At 44.3% G+C, this 25,644-nt stretch overlaps 1 protein-coding gene across 1 annotated transcript in view; it reads left to right on the forward strand.

The window, feature by feature from the left end:
- MEI4 (meiotic double-stranded break formation protein 4) overlaps positions 1 to 25,644 on the forward strand; it is a 328,392-nt gene that overhangs the window by 177,805 nt on the left and 124,943 nt on the right. Inside the window, exon 2 of the mRNA XM_053280443.1 lies at positions 12,275 to 12,478. Coding sequence (XP_053136418.1) covers positions 12,388 to 12,478 — 91 coding nt within the window. The 5' untranslated portion in view covers positions 12,275 to 12,387. The remainder of the gene's footprint in view (positions 1 to 12,274; positions 12,479 to 25,644) is intronic.

Consider the following 25,644-nt stretch of genomic DNA (forward strand, 5'->3'; position numbering starts at 1 on the left):
CTGATTGGCTGAGCTGAAGTGATGGTTAGAATACTCGGTGGCTCAGGGAACAAGTGAAGTGGAAGTGGCCCACAGGCCCACAGTATATCTGCTGCATAACAGTTAAGGCTGCAATCTTATGCATACTTACTTGAGTGTAAGTCCCACTGGCATCAGTGGGACATACTTCTGAGTAAATATGCATAAGATCATGCTGTATGTCTCAGTGCATTGTATACTGGCCTTTCACACAAAGGTGCTGTGTGGCCACAAGCTCCTTCCATTCATGAAAAGAGAGTTGTGCTCATGGAAAGCGTCCTCTTGCAAGTGGAAGGGATCCTTGCACAAGTGCAGAGGGAGTTTGCACTCACAGGACACCTCTGTACAAAAGGTTAAGATACAACCCTGGATTCTTATTTAAAATACATTACATTTGAATTCTTTCCTTATCACAAGCACAAGTTGTAGTAATATGCAATCATTTTTTAAAAAGAGAAGCTTTAAAAGATTTGCTAGCCAAGAAGAGCCTTGTATTATCAGATTTGCTGCTGTGCTAACCTTTTTTGCATGATGGAAAATACAGCCATGGAAAGCCAAACTTTGTTAAGGGGAAATTGGCAAGATCTGATAAACATGTTTTTGTAGCTTATCAGTAGCTTTACTGAAACACTGGTACCTAATTGTGAGGGATAATGGAGCTTATTGTCTCAAACTGCTCACGATACAACATGATTTTTTCCTGCCTGTTTGAATTCACCTTTTGTTTCTCACTGATTGACAGAATATGGGTAAAACTGCACCCTTGAAATGTGGCATACTGAGGTCATTTACACAATAAAAAATTGTGTTCTACCTGGGTTTGGGAACTGTGTGTGCTCTCAATTTTCAGTTGTGTGGAAGCAAGGTAGGAAGAAAAAATGGGTAGCTTTTCTTCCTACCTTGCTTCCTCATAATCACTTCTACCCAGGTTTTCCTCTTACCTTGCTTCCACACAACCAAAAACTGGGAGCGCACACAGCTCCCAAACTCAGGTAGAACAGTTTTTAATTGAGTGAATGACCTCATTATATGCATTTTAGAATAGCCAGGCTGAAAAGCCCCTTAGCTTGTAATGAGACATCACACCAAATAATTACTGGGGATATGATCATCATAGCCTCATGCAAATAAATGCAGTGTATTTTTACACTTTTACAGTGTATCAATATAAAATAATGAGTAATGAGTACAAAGAGTTGGGGCAAATTTTCAGGTAAACTCCAGTGGTCCGTTAAATTTCAGTTTCCCATCTCTTTTCATTCACATATTATAGACTGTACGAGTCTAGAAAATTTTGGATTAGAAGTGACTAAGCAAATTTTACCACAAACTGTCCTTGTTCCCTGACACTCACAAACTTAGGGTAGTTAATACATAATGTTCATACATAATGTGGAATCTGATGTTCCCCTAGAACCCCTAGATTACCCCTGATAACTGAGCAAAGAGACCCCTTTTAAAGTGGTGATTCTCTTATATTTAGCAGGGGAGAGCAACCGGCCCTATCCAACCCCAGTACAGCATCCCTTCAGTGGCTGTTGCTGGTACCCTGTTTCCCCGAAAGTAAGACCTACCCTGAAAGTAAGACCTAGCAGTAATTTCTAATGTACCGCTAATATGCCCTAGTGCATTTTGGGGGGCTAAAATTAATATAAGACACTGACTTATTTTCGGGGAAACACGGTATCTGCCTTATGCTTATTTTAGATTGTGAGCCCTTTGGGGATAGGGCACCACTTTATTTATGTATTTTTCTTTGCAAACCACTTTCTGCACTTTGGTTGAAGAGTGGTGTATAGATATTTATAGTTGTAGCAGTAGAATGAGATATGGGTAGAACCTGAGTTTGGCATGACAGACAATCATGTATATCAGTTCACTGGAAGTAGTTGAGTTGAGTCACAGCCATGAGAAGGTTCCAAGTTCCCTCCCTGGCATCTCCAAGATAGGGCTGAGAAAGATCATACCTGCAACCTTGGAGAAACTGCTGCCAGTCTGTGTAGACAATACTGAGTGAGATGGACCAATGGTCTGCCTCCGTAGAAGGCAGCTTCCTATGTTCCATGAGCCCTGGCTTGGCCTCTCAGGAAGGTCCTGGATGCTGTCCCAGCCTATCTTGCAGTCATTGGTCTTGATGGCAAAGGGTGTGGTGACCTCCTGGAACAAACCAGAGGTTCATGAAGAGCATGGTTTCAGACATAGTGTGCACCTGAGGTGGAACTGTACCTACTTTGTCAAGCCAACTTCAAATATTGGTTACAGAAGCCAATCTACATCCCTACCTGAACCTGAGATTCCCACCCTGGCATGGGTTCAGATGATCACGGTCAAGTCAGTTACTGACTTTAGTTTGTAAATAGGTTCCCCTTTATGTATGAACCCACACTTAATAACTGACTATATTCCTAGAATGTCTTTGTGGGCATTGACTGGCTTCCAGAAAGCCGGCTTCAGGTGTGCTGCTCTGGTACTGCAAGCCTGGAAAGCCAAGAAGCCAAGGAGCAGATTCATCAGGAATCCAAACCTGCATAGTAGAAATGTTAAATTTAGCTTCTGTGGGAAAAGATTGCTTACTAAGGAAGATTGCTTACTAAGGAAGGAAGCTTTACAAACATTAGGAAAAGTAAACTCAAATCTCTTTTTAGAATGCTTTGACAAAGCTTGGTAAAACAATTACTAGGAAACATCCATTTCCCATATGACATAGAGAAATATTTTTGTTACTTCCCAGAATTTATTTTCAAGGCACACAATAGGCCATGCTCATCATCATTTCCCCATCTTTCTTTGCTTTCAGCAGAAATCCTGGGTATTTCCCATTAATAAGAACTTCAAAGTGAAGAAAATCTTCTATGTTCCTCTGCTGATTTTAATTTGCCAACACTTATGAGGCCAATGCGAAGTATAAAGTTAGTCTGTATCCTGTGACAGACTGAGGTCAAATGGGATGAGATGATGCCTTTGACTTTGATGCCTCATTCAAATGCAATGAGATGATGCCAAGGCATCCACTGTACATCCAGTGTCTCAGTGGATGTACTGTGGGTCCATACACATCTTGATACTGTTATGGCATCAGTGTCAGGCCATTTAGGTCAAGCGCCTTCCCAAGAATCTTAATCTTGCACTAACTACTTAAATCCTGGCAGTGATCTGATTGAGCTCTTTGGTAGACTATCTTCATATAGTTTTAATGATTCATATGGGCTGATGGTTGGTGCAGTGGGATTTGCTGTGGATGATGGGAACAGACTTTATATTCTCTTCCTTTAGTGTTTCCCTCCTAAAACCAGTTGCTCACCAAGGATTTAAGGAAATAGGAGCCATCTCCTACAGAGCCTAACCAATGTCCTGTCTAGGCCAGTACTCCTAGTGATAAATGGCAGCACGTCTCAGATACAGATCAAAGATAGTTTTATACTGCTTTTTGTGATCCTTTAAACCAAAGATCTCAAGGACCTTACCTGGGCGCACAAAAATTCAAAGCATGCCATCTACAACTGAGCTATCTTCTATGGCTCTCCCTATTTCCTCCACCAGAACCAGTTCACCAGCCAGGCAAAACATTTTACTCTTCAGATGGTTTCTCAAGCTATATTGGTATATTACTCTTCAGGACCTTTATCACTTGCCAGTCATCATTTTTCACTCGTCACAGATTGGCAGACTAGTGAATGTCTTGAGCCCTGAGTAAAAGAATAACATTTGTACTTCAGAATGTGTCACTAGAACAAGTAAATTATGCCTGAAAAGGCTCTTGTTTTATACTCTTGTGTTGGTATAGCATTAATGATGGTTTTAAAAACAAATATTACTGTACATTGACAGTTTTCACATATATTTTCTACTCAGATAAGAACTGTTTCAGAAAAGGTGATAAAAATCTAATCTAAGCTGTGGTTTATAGAAATACAATTGGAAAAAAGAGTGTTCTTGCCAGCTAAAATGTTCTACATACGTTTTCTGAAAATATATTCAATCCCATTTGTTTTATCTTGACATAGAGCTGATCTCACTAGACATTTGCCTTTGGTACATTATAACAAATTTAGTTTGAAATTTTTAGGGGGGAAATAAGTTTTTGTTTCACAAAAACAAAAGTGGAATGTATGTTCTGCAAGCAGCTGTGTCAAAGATCGAGAATAGGATTTTATTTGTATAAGCATGTGAATTTTGCAAAATTTATTGGGAGTTCTATTTTCTGTTTTTGAGGTTATTCAGATAAACATTTGTTTGTCTATACACACACACACACACACACACAAGTAAGTGTGTGTGTGTGTGTGTGTGTGTGTGTTAGTGTTACTGGATGCAGGGTGTTCAGACATTTGCACATCCTCTTACAATTAGTGCTTTCTGTACAGAGATATATAATTTTCCTAACACAAACTGTATTGCTTGATTATGATTGTTGGGGAAATGTGATTTGACCCACAGCAACTGTTATCGCTGCCATAACCATCTCTTGGATTGTGCCTGTGTTGTGAACCTGTAGCAATTTATTTTCTTTGAACTGGATGAGCACTTACAGCAATGCTTATCCAATGTGTTGTGCTTTATAGTTAGGATTAGTTGCAGGGGAACAAGAGGATGAGAGGGGGCATGCTGTGGCCACACTTGGAGTACTGCATACAGTTCTGGTAACCATACCTAAAGAAGGGCATTGTAGAACAGGAAAAGATGCAGAAGAGGGCAATCAAGATGATCAGGGGCCTAGAGCACCTTATTTATGAGGCAAGGCTACAACACCTGGGGCTTTTTTTTAGTTTAGAAAAAAGACGACTGCAGGGAGACATGATAGAGGTCTATAAAATCATGCATGGTATGGAGAAAGTGGATAGAGAGAAATTTTTCTCTCGATTGCAGGGAGACATGATAAAGGTCTATAAAATCATGCATGGTGTGGAGAAAGTTGATAGAGAGAAAGTTTGCTCTCTCTTGCATAACACTAGAACCAGGAGTCATCCCATGGCATTGTTTGCCAAGAGATTTAGGATCAACAAAAGGAAGTACTTTTTCACACTATGCATAATCAACTTGTTGAATTATCTGCCACAAGATGTGGTGACAGCCAGTAACCTGAATGGCTTTAAGAGGGGTTTGGATAACTTTGTGGAGAAGAGGTAACTCCATGAATAACTTCATGGAGGAGAGGAGAGGCTACTAGTCTGAGGGCTATATAGACCACCTTCAACTACGTCCATTTCTAGAGGTGAACGATCTTAAAACAGTGGTACATATGCTGGTAACCTCCAGGCTTGACTACTGTAATGCACTCTACATGGGGCTTCCTTTGTACGTAGTCTGGAAACTACAATTGGTACAGAATGAGCAGTCAGATTGGTCTCTGGGACAACACGAAGGGACCACATAACACTGGTTTTGAAAGAACTGCACTGGCTGCTGCTGTGTTTCTGGGTGAAATACAAAGTGCTGGTTCTTATATTTAAAGCCCTTAATGATTTAGGCCCAGGCTATTTAAGAGAGCGCCTCCTTTGTCATAAACCCTGCCGCCTGCTATGATCTTCTGGAGAGTCCAGTTATGGATGCCACTAGCTCGTTTGGTGACTTTCTCTGTGGCTGCCCCAGGGCTTTGGAAAATGCTTCCTACTGAAATAAGAGCATCTCCTTCTCTGTTGTTTTTTTCCCCTCCCCAGGAAGAACCTCAAGACTCCTGTTTTCGCAGGCTTTTAATTATAATTAATTTTAATAGTTTTAAAACTTGTTTTAATATCTATTTCATTCTATTTTTTATTGTCATGTATTTTAATTTGTAACTTTTAAATATTTTGAATTTTGTACAGTGCCTAGAGATGTACATATCAGGTGGTATAGAAACATGATAAATAAATAAAAAGGCTATTTATTGCCTCCTTCCTGTGTGATACATGATGCAATAAGGGACTTGCCAATAAAGGACTTGCAATAAAGGACTTGCAGTGTGGGAGAGTCACACACTAATCGATCTCTGAATAAGCCCTTTTATGAAGATGATAGATTTGTACTGGATTTTGGTGTTATCAAATTGTATTATTGGTTTTAGGCATTATCAATTTTGTTTACTAAGATACATACAAAATAAGTTGTATGTTGCCTCAGGTACCTTTGAGGCAACTTACAAACATCTGAATAATACATAATATATCCTCCCATATACATATGGCAAGAAAGTTTTTTTTTCTTTTCTTTTCTTTGGTCAGGCTTTGCTCTTAGATTAGAAATGAAACAGAAGTTCCATGGGCCTACCATGTCCCACACTTTATCAGCTGCCTTTAAACAGAATTCAGCGGAGTGGAAAGCGGTAGCCTTATCTGGATATTCTGAAAAGTTGCTAGAGAAACATTTCATTATTCCCTGAGCATTCTGGATCAACACATCCATTTAGAATTGCAAATGGAGATCAAAGGGGCTTGTGTGTATTTGAACTGTATTTCTGTAATCATAATTATCAACATAATAAGGCACTGACAGTTACAAATTCATTATAATCTATTACACAGTATGTGCTAAAGAACAATTAATCAAACTGTTTATCTTTCATTAAAAATACAGCAAAAAAGGGAGCAAACTAATACACTGGGTGAGATCTTAACAGTTCTCTTTCATGTGCAGTTCTCAACTGGTCCTTTTTATGTACAGTTCTACAGAAACTAACTCAACAGGGATGCAAATGTATAATGCATAGACCTAACCTGTATTTGGAACGGAGCAGTTCTTGCCTCTGCCAGAATTTTCTTCTCCAGATCTTCTATCCCCCTTACCTCGTCTCCTTTGAATAATACCAATATAACAAATATTTATATATCACTTTTCAACAAAGCAGTTTACATAGATGTAAATAAATAAATATTTTGGGCTCCTTGTCCCCAAAGGTCTCGCAATCTAAAAAAGAAACACAAGACAGACACCAGCAACAGCCACTGGAGGGATGCTGTCAGTGTCAGAACTCCTTCAGGTCACTGGTTGTTCAAAGCCATAAATGGCTTTGGTACACTCCACGCCAGGAAAGAGGGCCTCCTGTGATTTTCTGATTATAGGCCTTCCCCCTGCACAACAGAAGACAAGATATTGGCTCAATTTAGACTAACCATGGATAAGAATGCTGACCCATACTAGGGTTTGAGCTTCCAAACATACAGAAGGCTGATTGTGACTTAGCGCTGCTTATCTTCTTTTGTGTTTCATCTGCATAAGTTCATATATTCACTCGCATTTCCATGGTGCAGCAGCCATAAGAATATAAGAAGAGCCCTGCTGAATCCGACCAAATCAGTCCACCATCTTGTTTCCCACAGTGATCCATCAGGGATGCCCACAAGCAGGAGATGAAGGCATGCCCCTCTTCCCACCATTGCTTCCCTGCAATTAGCATTCAGAGGCATTGAACATGCAGCCATCATAACAACTTGTGGCAGTGAATTCCATAGATACATTTTGTGTCATATACAGAAGTATTTTCCATTGTCCATCCTAAATCTCCTGCCAATCAGTTTCATTGGATCATACCTGCTTCTAGTGTCTCTCTCTCAAGCAAAATAAATAAATAAATCTCTTTCTCTGGTTTTTCACACCATGCAGAATTGTATAAGCTTCAATCACATCCCTCCTGAGCCTTTTGCAGCAGAAGAGTGATCATAAGTGTGGCTTGTCAATGGTTTGTGAATTTGGCCATAACAGCAAGCCATAGCTCAAATTGTGGTTTGTAAACCAGCTTCAAACCCTGGTTTGATATCCTGGTTTGGCAATCTCTTGCTGAACCATAGTTTGTGACCATATGTTCAGATGTTTAAAAATTTAAAAAGCACTATTTGCAGTGGTATACAGTGGTATGCAGTATGCCTGCACATGATCTGCCAGAATTTGGCAGCATAGTTTAGGATTAGGTTTACACAATGACAGTATCACTCTTCATTACTCCCACTCTGTGACTCATCATAAATCATGTGCATTAGTGGATCATGTGCACTAACATGTCAGTTTGAGGAATGCAATATTACATTAGACCTCCATCTGAAATGGTTGTCTGACTTTCCTGGTTATCAAAAAGCATTATGTAGCCCATGCAGTATACTATTATGCAATACCACTCCCATGATTATTCAAACCCTATGATTCTTTAAAAGTTTTGTTTATTCTCCAGACAATTTGAATTTTTTAAAATAGACATCTATATAGCCAAGTTTGAGAGTATAGAATTTTGCAGAGCTGAACTATTTTGGAGCAATTATAAAAATGTCTCATATAAAGTGCATATCCAGTAAAATTCCGCTCCCCCTCCTCAGTTTTCAACATTACTCACCTCCATTCCCTACTCTCTTATTCATCAAACAAACAACTTCATTTTGCTTCTAGAGTGAAATGGAAAACATAATCCTGTAACTCAAAAACATCTATAGTTTTTTGTTATGGCTTAAAAAAACCCTCTCCCACTTTATCACATAAGGAATAAAATGCAGAAGGCGTTGGCATAAGAACACGCTCATGTTGAGTGTATTATCTTCTTATCCTCTAGTGAATTACCCACATTTAAAAAAACAACAGATTGCATTCAAAAGAGAACTGCTTAGCTAACTTACAGGTTCCTTACGGCAAGTATTATCTATGAACTTAACTATATTATCCATTGTTGATGACAAAATGCCAACTTATTTCAGTGCCACTGGATCATGGCCTATGATGGTATGGTGATCTATGAACTAGGTCAGTTCCATAGAATAATTATTTGCTATCAAGTTATTTATATGAATGATGGAAAGGGAAAAAAAAGAGATAAAAGTACATCTGTCTACTGTTGTGAAAAACACAGCTTAACAAGTACTTTTTATTCCTTCTCCTTTATAACAGCTATGGGTGAACTTTTTTCAATGTATATTCCTTGCTTGCCCATTGTTCATGCTTTAGTTTTCTGTCCCTTTTAAAATGAGGATTGTTGAGAACAAACATTTTTTAAAATGCTTATTATTGCCTGCAGCCAACTGTTCTACTTCTGGGTCTGAAGTAATCTTGAAGAGTTCATACTGTATTTAAAAATATTCTGAAAAGGTGCTACTGGTTTAATACTTTAAATATTATGACCTGGGACTAGTATTGCTGTCCCAACGTGTCTGGGATTGTCCCAGAAACTGCTATTGGAGAAACCTCATCAGAGTATCTTTCTGCCCGATTTGGAATTGAGGAATTGGTGGGGGGTGGGGAGGGGGCAGGCAGATTAATAATTGGGAGTAAAGAGCAGTTGCATAGTCCCGGGGAATGAGTGACATGAGCTTTTTTGGATAGTAAAAGTGTTTATAAGTGGTTTTCTTTGGTAGAATACAGGAGGGGTTTACCATTCCTTCTGCTCAGTATGAGATGATGCCTTTCAGCATCTTCCTATATCACTGCTGCCCGATATAGGTGTTTCCCACCTATATAGTCTGGGAAACATAACAGCGGGGATTCGAACCAGCAACCTCTTGCTCCCTAGGCAAGTTATTTCCCTGCTGCGTGCGTAAAGTGTGCCGCCAAGTCAATTTCAACTCCCTGTGCCCTGTGGTTTTCTTTGGTAGAATACAGGAGGGGCTTACCATTGCCTCCTCCTGCACAGTATGAGATGATGCCTTTCAGCATCTTCCTATATCGCTGCTGCAGGGATTCAAATCATCAACCTTCTGCTTGTTAGTCAAGCATTTCCCCACTGTGCCCTTTAAGCTGCGTGTGTCATCTCCAGCTAATCTATTTGCCAATGCGAGGACTTTCTCAATCACAAGAAAGCTCCTTCTATTTCAAAGGACAAGGGAGCGGAGCTGGTCCCACGCTCAAAAATACAATCACTGGCAGCCTTATACAGGCAAAACGTCGAAGGAGAAACCATTGTTTTTAAATCATGCCAGGATAATCTAACCTTTCAGAAGCAGCAGTAAATTCTAGCCCCTGAGATAAACAGCCGTATATACCGAGTAGCCCTTACTAGATTTTTCTCTGCTCTTCTATATGGGTAGTGGAAATCTTTCCCTCTCGAGAGGAGCGATTTGCGAGTCTCTAATTAAGAGTCAGAAAAGAGGCATTTGTCCATCATCAGCCTATAGAAAAAGGATGGAGCAGTTATTACCTACCATTTGCTCCAGTATTGATTTGAAGAATCCTAGCTGCTTTTTTCAGAGACAAACTAGCCCTCCCTCCCGTTTATGATGGGTGCTTCACAGCTCCATGCATCGTAAAAAGGGAGAATCAGGGAGGGAAACCCTCGCATACTACACCATCTTACAACTCCTTTTTAGCTTTTGGAGTTTTGGGATCCCGCCCCCCAAAAGAAAACCCCTCTGTGCAAGTAAAAATTAGAAAGAAAGGTTGTGGCCCATTCTACTATGTGCTGTTCTAGGGTTCGATTTCCGTGGAGATTTTAAGACAGAACGCCCACGCAAGATATTTGATTCCCCGCCCCCCAGCACACACCCGCCCACGTTCAGTCAGAAATTGTGCAGCCCCCTCATCCCACTGCATGTGTCCCAAGAGCCAAAATGCCCTTGCTGAATGCCTCGCTAGCACTTTCCTGTAATGTCAGTGGACGAGTACAGATGATAAACAGTTAAACAAATGTTTAGCATATTTGTGCACTTTTAATACCTGAGCATGTATTCTTCCAGTCACGTGACTCCTACTGTACCCTCCTTTCACAGAAGCAGGCCTATCACTCCCCTCTCTCTATGATTGCCGGCCTTGCCAGGCTTCCTTTGTTGTATTGCCTGTTTGAAACACCTTCCCATAGATATAAGTTCATGAAATGATAGAGTCATGCACAGTGATCAGCTGTTCAGATGCTATTCTTTTTGCAAGGCATAACAGAGTTTGGGCATGTGTCTTCTATGGAGACATGCTGTAGCATTTCCTATCTCTATGAAGTTTCATTGGCTATGCTTTTCAATGGGAGAGTTTCCCTGCCTTTTCTGGGAAAGTAATGCATTTTTGTGAGGGTGGGGTGGGGTTGGTAGTTTGGGTAAGGTCTGAAGGTAAAGGTAAAGTGTGCCATCATGTCGGTGTTGACTCCTGGCGACCACAGAGCCCTGTGGTTGTCTTTGGTAGAATACAGGAGGGGTTTACCATTGCCTCTTCCCGCACAGTCTGAGATGATGCCTTTCAGTGTCTTCCTATATCGCTGCTGCCTGATATAGGTACCAGCAGGGATTTGAACCAACAACCTCATTTCCCACTGCAGCATTAGGTGGCTTAAGGTCAGAAACCTATGTGCAAAACTAGATAAATATTTCTGTCTTTTGTGTGTTGATGTTCCATGTCAGTGAATGAGTTAGACCCAGGCAGTTTTAGATAGATAATAATGAGCAATATAGTCAACTCCAAACTGGGGGAAACCGTTTTATAGGAAAGAATCCTCACAGTTTCCAAGCTGGGGTGCATGCTAGCAGGTGGGGAAGAGAAGACAGGGGACCAGGGGTGATCCCTATACCTTAAGGGTCCTACCTAGTGGTCTGACTTCCCCCACCCCACTTTGGGCTCTCTCTGCTCTTGCAGCCTCCCTGTGTCAATCATCCTTCATCCCCAACCTGACTAGGATCTTCCCGGGGAAAATGCTCAGTCAGATCGCAGCTGGGAGGAATGTGTGGGGAGGGAAATGACTGAAGAAGCTGTGGAAGCTGCATGGGGCAGCAGAGAGCAGGTAAGGTTCTGTTCTCTTTCTTAAAGCTCCCGGGGCCCGCTCCACCCCCGGGGATGTGCTTGAATCACAATCCGTGCACATCCCTATTGACTACCCCACATCCTAAATCCCACATTACGTCGAGTGTTTAAATCTAGGATAGAGAATGTGTGGTTTTCCATTTGGATGATCATTTGAACACAGGTAGAGAAATCTAATCACAAACTGAAAGTATCATCTGAACTGACCCAACGAGAATCAATGGAGTTATGTCTATGGCCTCTTTCTCTCTTTACTCTCTCCCATTTTATGTCAATCCCAAGTAATTCTTCTTCAGTATAGGTGCAACTTAAAAAGAAGTTTTTAAATTCCTTCCAAGTCTCCCTTTTCAGCTATGTTAACAATGGAAACCTAGAATATACAGGTGGCTGAGGAGGAAGAGAGTCGGCTAGGATTTACCTTTGTCATAGAGAATACCTGACTACTGATTAATCAGTGTTATAATAGATACAACTCGGTACTGCAGCTCAGGCTTCACTCGCAGGCAAGTCCCAGTGGGCGTGTCACAAAAGAAGTTTGCAGTGAATCTTAAGCCATGTACCTAATAGTCTCTCTCCCCTCCGGCAGAGCTGCACTCCCGCCTGGAGCCCTGAAGGGGGCAGTCTCACATTGCTGGTGGTTTGGCGTTAAGGCAGCTGCCCGGGCTCCTTCGTAATCTAGAGTGGAGCCTGGAGCGTGGAATGGAGAGCCTCGAATCTTTCCCAATGGAACTGAGCAGCCTCGCGGCTGATGGCACGGACGTCCTGGCCTTTCCATGTGGGCGGCGTGCAGGTAAGCCTGCATCTGTCTGCTGAGGTGGGTGGGACTCTTCTGCTCCGAGAACTGCGGGATCTAATTAAATGCGGTGGGTCTTCATGTGACCAGTTGGTGGTTCTGTCCCCTCCCTCACAATCTGGAGGTACCTAGCCTCCAATAATAAAAGTCTTATGGCGCTGTATACATCTGTTAATCTTTCAGATGTCCTGAAATTTCTTTTTGGGATACCTCTCAGGAATTTGCCACTTCACGTATGAGTCACATGAAGCAAGGTACGCTTAACGTGGAAAATAGTTTTTCCTATATCAGTCAGAGTCTGTTATATGGTAGATTGTAGCCTGCTTTCCTTGCTAGGTGGGGCTTCAAATACATGAACCGGAACAATCAGTTATTTCCTCAGAACCAACATAGACTTACATTCCACACTTATATAGCCCGCCCTGTTCTGGAACAAAATTTGTTAGCAACTGGAATTAAATGACTGGCCCTCTTTGTTTCATAAGAAAGGGATGTTAAGGATACAGTGAAGGATACCAAAAGGTGTAAGATAAAATAGCTTGCTATAACAAAGACATGAACAAATAGCAGCAGCTATAAAAAGTTAGTGTTCTTGGGTAAGACATACAGATAGAAGAAAAACAGATCAAGAAACAGATTAAGAGCACAATGCAGCCAAAGTTACCCATTTAGGAAGAGTAGTGTAAAGATAAATAACTTTCTTGCTGAATGTTATTGAGATCTAACAGCACTTTATTGTAAGATTTCAACCAAATAAACTTATCTATAATAGTTTCTGGAGGAATCGTGTGTCTAAACTCCTTCCTGAGAATCCCTCCTCCTAGTCTTGTTTCTGACCTCCCATTAGATTTTCCTTCTGGTTGGCAACCAAGGGTAACGTTTTAAATTGGTTTCCTGATGAACAATTCCCTCGAACATCAAGAGTCAATATCAGAAGTCTCCCCCCCCCCCATTTTTTTTTTTAACTGGTTGTCAGGTACACTTTTCTGCTCAGCGGCAGAGAAGAGGCCTTGTGCTTCTGCGCATAGCTTCGGAAGAGGCCTTCTGATGCTTAACCCCGCTAACTTGGCAAAGAGGCACCTTAACGTGGTGATTCTCTTTATTTAGCAGGGGGAGAGTAACTGGCCCTCTCCACTCCCAGCACAGCACCCCACCCCCCAGTGACTGTTGCTGGTGTCTGTCTTATGTTCCTTTTTAGACTGTGAGCCCTTTGGGGACAGGGACCCATCTTATTTATTTATTATTTCTCTGTGTAAACTGCCCTGAGCCATTTTTGGAAGGGCGGTATAGAAAGCGAATAAATAAATATGAAACCTGCCTATCAGTCCACTAGTATATTTAGGTCAGTTATCTATGCTGACTGGCAGTGGGTCTCCACCAGGGGCGTAGCTATAATTGTGCAAAAGGGTTCAAAGAACATAGGCCCCCAGCTCCTGAGGGCCCTCCAGCTCCACCCCTCCCTATTTTCTTCATTATCTCCCTCACTCTGGGAGGCCACCAGAGAGAGGGATGAACACGGGCCCCCTCCCCCCTAGCTACGCCCCTGGTCTCCACAGTTTCAGACAGGAGTCTTTTCGCAGTCCTACCTGGAGAGGTTAGCAGTGAACCCACCAGTGACTTTGTGCTCTACCATTGAGCTAATTCAGGGATAAATTAGAAAAAGTACAGCAAGTGGTTTAACTCCAGTGTAACTCTGGGTGCTTGAAACCCTGGCCTGAATAAAGCCTGGGGGCCCAGCTTACCTACCTGCATGCCTGCAGTGTTTCTGTTCCTCTCCTAGAGTTCTTCCACCTCCTTTCCCTTAATTAAGAGAGTGGAGTATAGTATACTACTTGGCCTGGCACAAAGCATCTGCACGCTAGTCTCCCTCTCCACCGCCACCGTCAATCCAGCTCCTTGCACTGCCTTCCCCACAGCCCAGCCATCATCAACCGGCCAATTCGACCCCCTGCCCTGCCCTGCCTCCCCCCTTACCTTAAGCTGCCCCATGGTGGTGGAGAAGATGGGCAATAACGGGGCACTGACGGTGGAGAGGGCGGCAAAATCTCCTTCTATGGGCCACTTGCCACCCAAATTACAGTTTAAATTTGTAAAGTTACCCGTTTACAAATGACAGTTTACAAATGAATGGCAGTTTACAGCCCATTTTGGGGTATGCAGACCCATGGAAGGAGCTTTCTCCACACCCTTTTATCGCTGTCTCCACCACCATTCCTGCCTTGCTCTAAGGTTGTACGTGCAAGCCCTGCATTTTCATTGGTCAGAGTGGGGCTTGCCACACACATCCTTAGCCTTTTATATAGAGACTAGTGGGCCTGGGCACAGAGCATCTGTGCCTCTAGTTGGGCTCTGCCCGGGCCCGCCACTGCCCGGGCCTGCCGCCGCCTCCCCCGGCTTCCCCCGCCGCCGCCTCCAGCCGGGCCCGCCGCCTCCTCCGGCTTCCCCTGGGCCCGCTTCCCCCGGGCTCTGACTTCCCCCGGGCCCGCCTCCTCCTCCCGGCCGGGCCCGCCACCGCCACTCGAGGCTCCGGCCGGGCCCGCCGCTGCCTCACCTGGCTTCCCCTGCCGCCTCCTCGCCTCGCCCGGCCGGGCCCGGCTCCTCGGCCTGTCCCCGTCGCTGCCAGGCCGGGCCCGCCAGTGGCCATAGCCGCCGCCGCTGTTCTCCTGGGTGCGCCAGCCAATCAGGTGCCCCCGCAGCTCAGCCAATCAGCTGGGCTGCCGGGACGCATTTTTCCTGGGCACACCCAGGAGAATTATATATATAGATAATTCTGGAAAGAAAGGGGAGGAGCTGCTTTTGCCTATAACAAGGTTGTTGTTTGGAGGAGGAAGGGCTAACTGAGCAAAGAGGCACCTTTTTAAAGGGGTGGTGCTCTTTATTTAGCAGGAGGAGAGCAACTGGCCCTATCCAACCCCAGCTCAGCATCCCTCCAGTGGCTGTTGCTGGTGTCTATCTTATGTTTCTTTTTTAGATTGTGAGCCCTTTGGGGACAGGGAGCCATTTTATGTATCTATTATTTTCTTATGTAAACTGCATCCAGGCTTTTAATTAATATTGTTTTAAATGGTTTTAATGCTGTTTTAAAATATTCTTTAAAAATTTTAAATTGTTGTAATGTTTTAAACATTTCATTGTTGTTTTAACTAATGTTTTACTTTCTGTTTTTATTTTGTTATAAACCGCCCAGAGACCTAAGTTTTGGGTGGTATAAAAATATGTTAATAAAATAAGCCTTTGGTTGATGAGCGGTATATAAATATTCATAGTATTCATAGTATTAGGTCTGTCAGACTTGGATGTAATTTAGTACTGTTGCCAGCTTGGGAAGGCATTTCATAAGCTGCAGTTTCTGATTCACCTTGTGATGCTTCTTATCTATCTCTATATATAATTCTCTAAGGCAGGCCTGCTCAACTTAGGCCCCCCAGCTGTTTCTGAACTACAACTCCCATAATCCCCAGCCACTGGCCAATAGCCAGGGATTATGGGACTTGTAGGCCAACATCTTCAGGAGGGCTGGAGTTGAGCAGCCCTGCTCTAAGGCATATGGGGATTCCATATGCAGATAGGGAGGAGGAGCCTGTGGCACTGTGGTGATTGGGCAGTGGGGATTCCATATGCAGATATGGAGGAAGAGCCCGTGATGGTTAAGGTTAATTGGAATGCAACTGTTACTGGTCTGAAATTGTTCTAGATTGTAGAGAAATCTAGATATATAAAAGGACTAGTGATTTAAAGCCTGTTAAATTAACGGGCGCTAGTAGACCTTTGGGGCCAGCTATCTCCGCCTCCTCTGGCCGCACCGCGTCCTCCTTCTCCCAGCCGGGCCCACTGCCTCCTCTGGCCGAGAGTGGGGGTTCTTTTCTGAGAGTTCTGCCCCACTCTTCCTCCCTCTCTCCTGCCCCACACTCTTGTATCTCTTTCCCTTCCTCCCACCCCACTCTCTTGCCTTTTCCCCTCCCCACTTTCACATTCCCTTCTGCCCTTCCCCCTCCCCCCTGCCCCACTATCTCTTGCTTTCCCCGCTCCCCTCTGGCCCACTCTCTTTTTTTGTTTTGTTTGTTGTGTTTTGTTGTGTTTGCCGCCCAGAGTGTTGCCCGCCGATCCCGCCTCTACCCTCCCTGCGGCATGGCCGGTCCTCTTGCCGCCGCCTCTACCCTCCCTCCGGCTTGCCCAGTCGTGTTGCCTCAGCGTGTTCGTGGCTGGGCTGGACCCGCCGCCGCTGCCCAGAGTGTTGCCCGCCAATCCCACCTCTACTCTCCCCGCGGCATGGCCAGTCCTCTTGCCGCCGCCTCTTCCCTCCCCCCGGCTTATCCGGTCGTGTGGACCAGCCGCTGCCGCCCAGAGTGTTGCCCGCAGCATCGTCCTGTTGCCGCCGCCTCTACCCTCTCCCCAGCTTGTCCCTTCGAGTTGCCGCCTCTACTCTCCCCGCGGCATGGCCGGTCCTCTTGCCGCCGCCTCTACCCTCCCCCCGGCTTGTCCGGTCGTGTGGACCCGCCGCCGCCCAGAGTGTTGCCCACAACATCGTCCTGTTGCCGCCACCTCTACCCTCCCCCCGGCTTTGCCGCCTGGTTGCCAAAGTTGCCACCGCCAACATGGCCACCTGGTGCTGGCGGTCGTGTCTCCTTCGGCATGTTCTGAGCATGCGCTCTGCACACAATCCAACGAAGACACGGACGCACGCCAGGGACTTTATTATAGAGGATAGTGGGCAGGGGTCAGTGAAGAGAGGGTTGTGAGGGAGGAAAGAGCCCCATCAGGAGAAGGAGGCTGCCGTTGTGTGAATTAGATGAGGAAACAAGATGAACAAGATCTTTTAACTCAGGAAGGGAGAGAGAGGGAGAGAGAGATAAGGGAGGGGAAGAAAGACAGAGGGGGAAAGCGAGTGGAAGAGAGAAAAAGGAGGGGGGAGAAGAGAGAAAGAAGGAAGGGTGAGGGACAGGCCCGAGCCTGTCAGCGGCCTGAGGGGAACGAGGCCATGGTGGCGGCGGCAGCAAGGAAGGGCCCTGTCCACCACTGCTGCTGTTTGGGGCTACCAAGGCCATTGGCGCAGGCAGGCAGGCAGGCAGGCAAGGGACGGGCCTGGGCCTGTCAGTGGCCTGAGGGGAATGAGCGGCCATGGCAGTGGCGGCAGCAACAACCGCTGCTGCTGCTCCAGTGGGGAGAAACAGGAGTGGGGCTCGGGTGAGGGTGGGGAGGTTAGGGATGTGCACGGAACCATGGAGGCCTGGTCCAGCACTGGGGGGAGTGTGGCTTTAAGGGCAGGGGGTAGTACTTACCCCTCCCGCCGCTCTTCCTCCTCCAGCGCTTGACTTTGCTGCAAAGTATTTGGTGCGGCTGAGTTCTTCCCTGCCGCCCCTGCCCCCATCGTTGTCTGCATCCTCTGTAACAAGTAGAAGTTGGTGCTCCGGCAGAGTGGCAGGGTGGCAGGGAGGAACTCTGCCACCCCAAAAACTTTGCAGCAAAGTCGCGCGCCGGAGGGGGAAGAGCGGCGGGAGGGGTAAGTACTACCCCCCCCGCCCTTAAAGCCACCCCCCGCTGGACCGGCCGAAGTCCAAACCGTTCCGGAGGCCTCTTGTATGGCCCTGGGCTGGTTTGGGCACACTCCTAGGGGAGGTTACTGGGGATAGGGGCCTGCAGCTTGGCCAATAGGTGCCAGCAATGCTGCAACCGCAACCAAGAGGGGTGAAGGGGATGGAGTAAAGGGATGGAGGAGTGACCAAGAGGGGTAGGAGGGATGGAAGCAACAGGATGGAGGAGGGGGAGTGTGGTTCTGGTGAGAGTGGAGAGATCTCTGAGGTGAGGGGGTCTGTGGCAGGGGGTGTGGGGAGCAATTAAGTAGTAGCATGCAGATGCTCTGTGAGGGTTAAGCTAGTTAGATATAAAAGATGTTAAAGCTTCTGTTCTATAAGTGTGTGTTTTCTGACAGTGTAGTTTCCTTTTAATGTTTTGAAAAATCTGCATGTCAAAATAAGGAGGGAGAGGTTCATTGCAAAGACAAAAGGATCTTCCTGCTCACGTGGTTTGATTCTGTGTTATATAGATGCTCTTCTTGCTATTACCACTTTAAAGGTCTCTGTTACTGAAGTAGAAAATGTTTTTTACTTTCTGTGACTGTAGATTATTATAAGTAAATATTTTCATAAGGCAATGATGCACTGACCTTTCTACTAGGGAAATGAAGCTGGGGGAGGATAGGTTTAATAGATTCTATCTTTCATGTATCTAGAGATTGAATTTTCAACATGTGTAGCCTTTCAGTAGCCAGGTAATGAATTACCCTCTATCCTCTGGTCTGGTTGCTCATCCCATTCCACTCCCCATTCCCGCAATGCCTGGTGCTGCTCTTAGAAGTCTCTTAGTTTTAAAGAAGAAGTGCCAGTACTTGGTTGCCTGTGCTCATCTTCCTCCCCTGCAGCAGAAAGCAGAGTAAAGGTACAGAATTCCTATAGCTGCTTCTCTTGGAACTGGAAACCCACCAGAGTGGTAGTGGTGATGATTGCCATGTGTGGCAGAATGTGAAGTACTCTGGCCCTTTAGGACAGAATGAAGACTGTCTGCAAGAATTGCATGTGCTGCATTGACCTGGTAACCAGGTGCTGGCTGATTTTCCCCACTAGGTAACTTCTTGAAGTTGAAGAGAGAGTGCACTGCACAAGGAGTTGCCATGGCACTGTGTGGTTTGTCTTTTGGGGCAATTGCAGGCCATTTGCAAATGAGTGTGTGTGCTAGCTCACTGGATATTTAGTTTAACCAGCTGCTGTGCTACATACTTTAGATATTTCCAACCTTCTTTTGCTCCTCTCTCCCTAATAGATTTGCTTCTGCACAGTTCTTGAATCTCTAATTCATCAGATCTTAATAGAATAACTTGGGCGCTCTTTTCATTGTGATTTCAGTGTTGAACTTTGATGTAATGTAATTGTTGCTTGCAAAATTCATGTAAGTTCATTTGCATAAAAGAAGACAGAAGGCTTAAATGCTATTGAGTTATGTTTTAAATCACAAAAACAGATGTGGTAGGGAATCTATTCATTGTAAGTACATCTGTGGAGTATAATTTGTGTGCTCAAAAAAGAGGTTCTTGGATTTTATTTTATTTTAGTTTTTGTTCTTAGATGCAGCCTTGTGGTTGAAGCTGCTTGATTTGCAATGCCAGCTAGAGCCTAATCCTGAGTAGCTGAATGCAGAGCTCCTTACTGATGCTATTATTTATTTTATACACATAGCATTGTGATAGGTGCACCAATTAAGCCCATTTTATTAAAATGTTACTTGTATTAACTACATGGCCTTAAAACCCTGTTTGAAAAATATGTCCTGTTATTGTTATATGCTATATGCCACTTTAATTATAAATGATGGATCAATTTCTTGGTAGCTGTCTTGTCAGACAGGAAGAGAGTACTAACTGTAGGCAATTTGTCTTCTTCATCTGCAATTTTAATTGACAGGGCAACAATTAGGATGACCATCATCTCAGGAAAGTACCTGAGATACTATTGACTGATTTTCCATTATTTGCAAGTCGGAGACTCTTTGAGTTTTCATTGCTGTTCACACAAGGCGAATGACCTTGCTTATGAGCCTAGTAAAAAACTCTTATTGCTTAGGTTGAAAGTAGATGATATTGAGATTGCACAGGCGATGTTTGCTTATGACCCCAGTAAAAAATTCATATTGCTTAGGTTGAAACTAGATGATACTGAGATTGCACAGTTGCTTCAAAAACCCTGCATCTTCTTCCCCAGTTTTGTATAGTAAACTAAAATGGATGATGTGATATCCATAAAATGGATGATGCGTGAGATTCTCTGCCCCTCAAAATGGCAGCCAATGAAGTGAACTGGGGTGGGGAAACTCTTAGTGCAACCAGATACAAAATGTCCAGTTCCAAATAAATATATGTGTAATTCCAAAAAAGCCACCACAAACATTTGTGCTATTCCAAAATTCATGTCATTCAAAGATTTTCTCATGTTAGATGATGTAAAAAGTTCTCATTGATAACAATGAGAAAAGTAAATTGAATAGTCCCATGGGTTACTCTAGTGAACCCAGCCCCTGATCAAGCATACCCATTTCTCCTTACCCTGCCAAAGATGTTTCCTGCAGACATAAGAATAGCCTTACTGGATAGGCCAAAGGCCTATCTAGTCCAGCATCCTGTTTCACACAGTGACCCACTAGATGCCTCTGAGAAACCCACGTGCAATCTCTTGCTGTTGCTCCCCTGCAACTGGTATTTAGAGGCATTTTGCTTCTAGAGGTGGCCGCCACCAGGCTAGTAGCCATTGATAGACCTGTCCTCCATGAATTTGTTTAAGCCCCATTTGAAGCCACCCAAGCTAGTGGCCATCACCACATCCCATGGCAGAGAATACTCTAGATTATTCACTGTTTTTTAAAAGCACATCTTTTTGTTGGCCCTATGTTTCCTGGCCATCAGTTTCATGGGATTACCCCTGGGGTCAGTGGTCCCTCTGATTTTTTTCATCTCTGTGCGGAATGAGTTTTGTTATGAGCGGCAGTATCAAGGCAGTGTGTGCGCATGTGCATTCAGAATGGGGCCTTCATGATTCAACCTGAGTGGGATCTAAAATGAACTGACTGATGTCAGATGTGATGTGAGCTGCAGGGGGTGTGGTTGGGGTGCCAGGCACAGCCCCTGAACACAAGGCCCAGGTTCTTTGGTAGAAGAAAAAACCCCACGCAGTGGTGGCTCCGTCCTGGTCCAAAGTCATATGATACAGCAACTGCTGTGTTTAGTCAGAAGGGAGACCACCTGGAAATTCTATGCATGATGCCTTGGCCTCCCACTGGAAGAAAGGTGGGATGAATGTAATAAATAAAACTAACCAAACTATCTCAAAACAAGTAGAATATAATACAATTAGGCTCCTCCATTCACAGAAAGAAAATAATTTGGGTGGGCAGGGGGAGTCCACTAGAAAAGACTTGATGTGAGGTCAGAAGACATGCAGAAAGAACAGGTTGATTCTTCAGTGGCCAGCTGAAGTAACAACTAAACAGAGTCTCATATATACTGATCGTGAGAAAAGACTCACAGGCTCTTTTATTTGCTTGAGCAGTAGGTCTCTATTACAGTGACAATAGGTAAATAATGCTCTTGTTTTATCGGTCAGGAAATATACCCAATAGCAACACCACAGTTGGAGTGTAATTTATGTCACCAGAATAAAGAACTCTCTTTCTCCTCAGTCTAATTTACCTCGCCTCATGGTTTATGCTGAGGTGACTCCTAAGACACAATTCCCAAGGAAATCACAGAAGTGCTCTCTTTGGATGGGAGAATCACTCAGAGTTGGGTGGAATGTCTAATCCTGTTACTCTTGTTAATCTGGGTGAGTGACGAATCCTTTCCCAAAAATATTTGTTTCAGTAATGAATGAGACGCAAGTGCTGTTCACCCTGGAGACCCCCTGGCTTGTTGTATCTGATAAAACAGGTGCTTAATTTTAATTTTTTTTAGTTGAATATGTAGTACCTCTCTTCACAAGACTAGAATCAGAAATAGCAAGTCTGGGCTCCAAGCTTGAGGGGGTTCTTAGCAAAGTGCTGAGTGGCAGCTCCTGTGTGTGTGGGTCCTCCTCAGGTATGCTATTTGGTGTTTCCTGCTCCTCCAAATGATGACAAGTGAAGCATGGCACTGCAGGGGTTGGTTTCCTTTGTACAAGTATGTGCTGGAGATTTACAATGTTCTTTTAATAAAAATTCTAATGTACAAAGAAACAACCAGAATATAGATTTCCCCAGCAAGGAGCAAATCCTTTGATCCTGCATCAGATTCCTAAATAAAGCAGCTGCACCTAAACCTAAAGGATGCCTTAGTTTTTAATCAGTGCCAACTAAAGCTCTCATATTAAAACTGCAGACTTCTACCACCTGTGTTCCAGCAGCAGGGTTGCCCAGAGGATTTATGAGGCCTGGGGCAGGTGTGAAACTGGTGACCCCTCTGAAATGACTCGTGCATCTGTGTACAAAATTGGGAGACCATATGTGAGCATTCTTGCACGAATAGTCCACATGTGGGAATTCTCACATGCAGCTCCTCCTTGCATCAGAGCTAAGATTGGCCCAAGCACTACCAGTAATAAGCCTGCCTGACCAATCATAGCTCTGTTGCTACACAAACATAAAGATTTTACCTTATGATTGCTTTAGACTGCCTTCAACTGGGGTGCAGGCCTAGCTGAGAAGTAGCCCCCGCCACACACCCTTCAAGCCATCCAAGGATACATTTTACAGCTTGCTAAAATTTGGCCAAAGGAGCAAAAATAACTAATTCAAGCTATTCTTAACCAGACACAGGGGTGTAGCAAGGTTGGAGTGGGCCCAGAGACAAGATTTTAAAATGGGCCCCTCGCTGATACACACACACACACACACACCACAATATATAGTGCACTCACACTCACATCCCCATTATGAATATGGTGAATATTTATATAGTTATATCTATAACTATATGGTTATAACTATAATGATATAGTTATAAATATAACTATATTTATCTAGTTATATAGTTAATTGCCAGAACTATGATCTCAGGCAGGGCTGGACTGGGGGCACTGAGAAGGTGGAGGAATATATGTGTGGAGAGCGCCAGGTTTTGAGCAGAGTGGGTGGGTTTCACCATACTTTTTTGGTTTCATTTAATATTTTTTCTGATAACTTTTGATATCTGACCTCTGTTTAATGTTACTTATAGGCTACTATAAATACTTCAAATGAAGTATCTCTTGTAACTATTAAGAAAGCACAACTCTATACTAATAAAATAGTTTGGATATGTGTCCTATGTAGCCCAGTTCCTGCAGGATAGTTAGAAACTGAAGGGGATGGCATCTTAATTCACTCTATAAGTCACTTGATAATCTTCCCTTCAGTCCTACAATAGCACTGTCTTAAGTTCTCTCTCCCCACCAATTTCCATGAGATGCCTTGGAGAAGCTGCTGCCAGTCTGTGAAGACAATACTGAGCTAGATAGACCAATGGTCTGACTCAGTATATGGCAGCTTCCTATGTTGAGAGAGAGTACTTAATACTCAGGAGATACTCTTAGGACTGTGTAATTTCAATAGGGTTTCTATAGAGTAATTTAGAAACCAGTGAGAACAATGGCTTTCATGCAGGCATAGGACCACAGTATAACTAAAATCTGTGGAATTTACTTCAGAGTAAACAAATAAATCCAGGTCGTATGGATCCATATATGTATATAAGTAGGCTGATATCTAGTGAAATGCTGTGTAAGAATTTGCCAAGATTGTGGTTGATAGACCAAGCAAGATCCCTTCCCTTCCCTTGAATCTCCTTTCTTGGTGAGTTTTTCAAATTGGAGGGGCGGGGGGCGTGAGCTGCTCAGGCCTGTGGCACAGCCAACCTATTTCAACTGCATGAATAACCTCCTATTTCTCACTCTTCCAAAAGTGGTGCTGTAGTTCTATTTAAAGGGGATGAGTGGAAGAGACACTTTCTCCCCCATTTGATCCAGAAATGTAAAAGAAATGGGATGCATGGTAATAACTTGAAAGTTGAAAGGGGGGTGGGTGGTGTTTAGGGGACGTTGTGAGATCTCGGAGCAGCTGCTGTATCCACAGCAAGGGCTGTAGATTGATTCGAAATCAGGCTGTCAGCTCAGCACTCCTCTTGTTCAAAGGAGGAGAGAATTGCGTGCTTGTCACTTGTCGCTTTACAAACAGTCTCTTCTGGTTGTGCTAACAAGATATTTATCTTGAGCAATTTACAACCCCTGCCCCCCAGAAAATTGATTGTGCCGTGCCTGACCTGGTTGGAGAGACTTGTTTCCCCCACTTTGTAGGTGAAAAAACTTTTCTCTTGTGTTATTTGTACACAGGGTTTTAGCCATGCCTGCCAGTGCTTGTTTACTTGGAAGTAAAAAGTCCCTCTGGATGAGTGCTTGTTCCCCAGTAAGTGTGTTCAGGCTTTCAGCGTGAGACACAGCAAAGTTTTGCTGCTGCAAGGAAAGAGGAGCCTTTAACACGCGCACACACACACACACACACCCACCCCACCACCACCACCACCACCGCCCGAGGGAGCCTGCTTTCTTTTGTTCTGTGAGTTTCCTTCCAGAGCTGGGGTGGAGGGTCGGTCCAGGAGGAGAAACTGTGCAGCTCTCTCCTCTCGACAACTTAAGCCCTGACATAACCAAAGCCATGTGAACTTAGAGCAAGTGCATTTGCCCCTTCGTCATCTCCTTTTCCACCCCTGCTGCAGTGCTGGCGATGGGTCTTCCCCTACCTGTCCTCTCTCTTTCTGGCTCCAGCCAGCCGTGCCTGCTCACCTTGACGTGCTTGAGCTGCCTCACAATGTGCCTGAGGCCCCGACTCTGCATGGCCCCGACCCTGCGGAGCTCTGCTTTCCCCCCAGGTGCCGTTTTCCTCCACTAATTCTGCTGGTCAGGTCACTGCCACAGCACCCCCCATGACTACTGAGCGTATTCTCCTATTCAAACAGCTGCTAGTTGCGTGTCATCACTCAGGACGCCTGCGCGTGCCTACGCTTTGTAGGAATGGTCACAGGGAGGGACGGGGCAAATAATGGTTTTTCCACTGCGCATGCATGTTTTTGATGATGGGTGGGAGGAAGCAAGGGCAAGGAGTGCGGATAAAGCATCGCGGACGAGCGCTGTATGTTTGTTTACATTATATTAAAGGAGTGAATGTGAATGCTACGTGTAGGAGGGGCTTCTTTTGCAGAGCGTTCATTTTCTGTAAAGAGCTGCACACACAGGGTGAAGATGGGGAAAGGAGGGAGGGAGAGACAGAGACGGAACGAAATGGAAGGATCAATTTCGGACTCAGAGTCAGAATAGCTGGATGGGGAGTCATGTGACTTGCCTCTGGGGGGCCCCTCAAGGCAGTGGGGCCCCGAGACAACGGCCTCCCCTTGCCTAATTATAGTTATGCCCCTGACCAGACATCATATTATGTATATCAGGGCGGCCACTTAAACATTGCCAAAAAAGAGGACATGCTTCTTCATCATCATCATCATCATAGGACAAAAGAGGTCAAAATTTTATATAAAACCTGAATGTGCTCATTTATATATATGGATCAGTGTTCCTTCTAACAGGGATTTCCAGATGTTGTTGACTACAACTCCCAGAATT

Source organism: Hemicordylus capensis, chromosome 1 (genome assembly GCF_027244095.1).
Source record: "Hemicordylus capensis ecotype Gifberg chromosome 1, rHemCap1.1.pri, whole genome shotgun sequence".
Lineage (NCBI taxonomy): Eukaryota > Metazoa > Chordata > Lepidosauria > Squamata > Cordylidae > Hemicordylus > Hemicordylus capensis.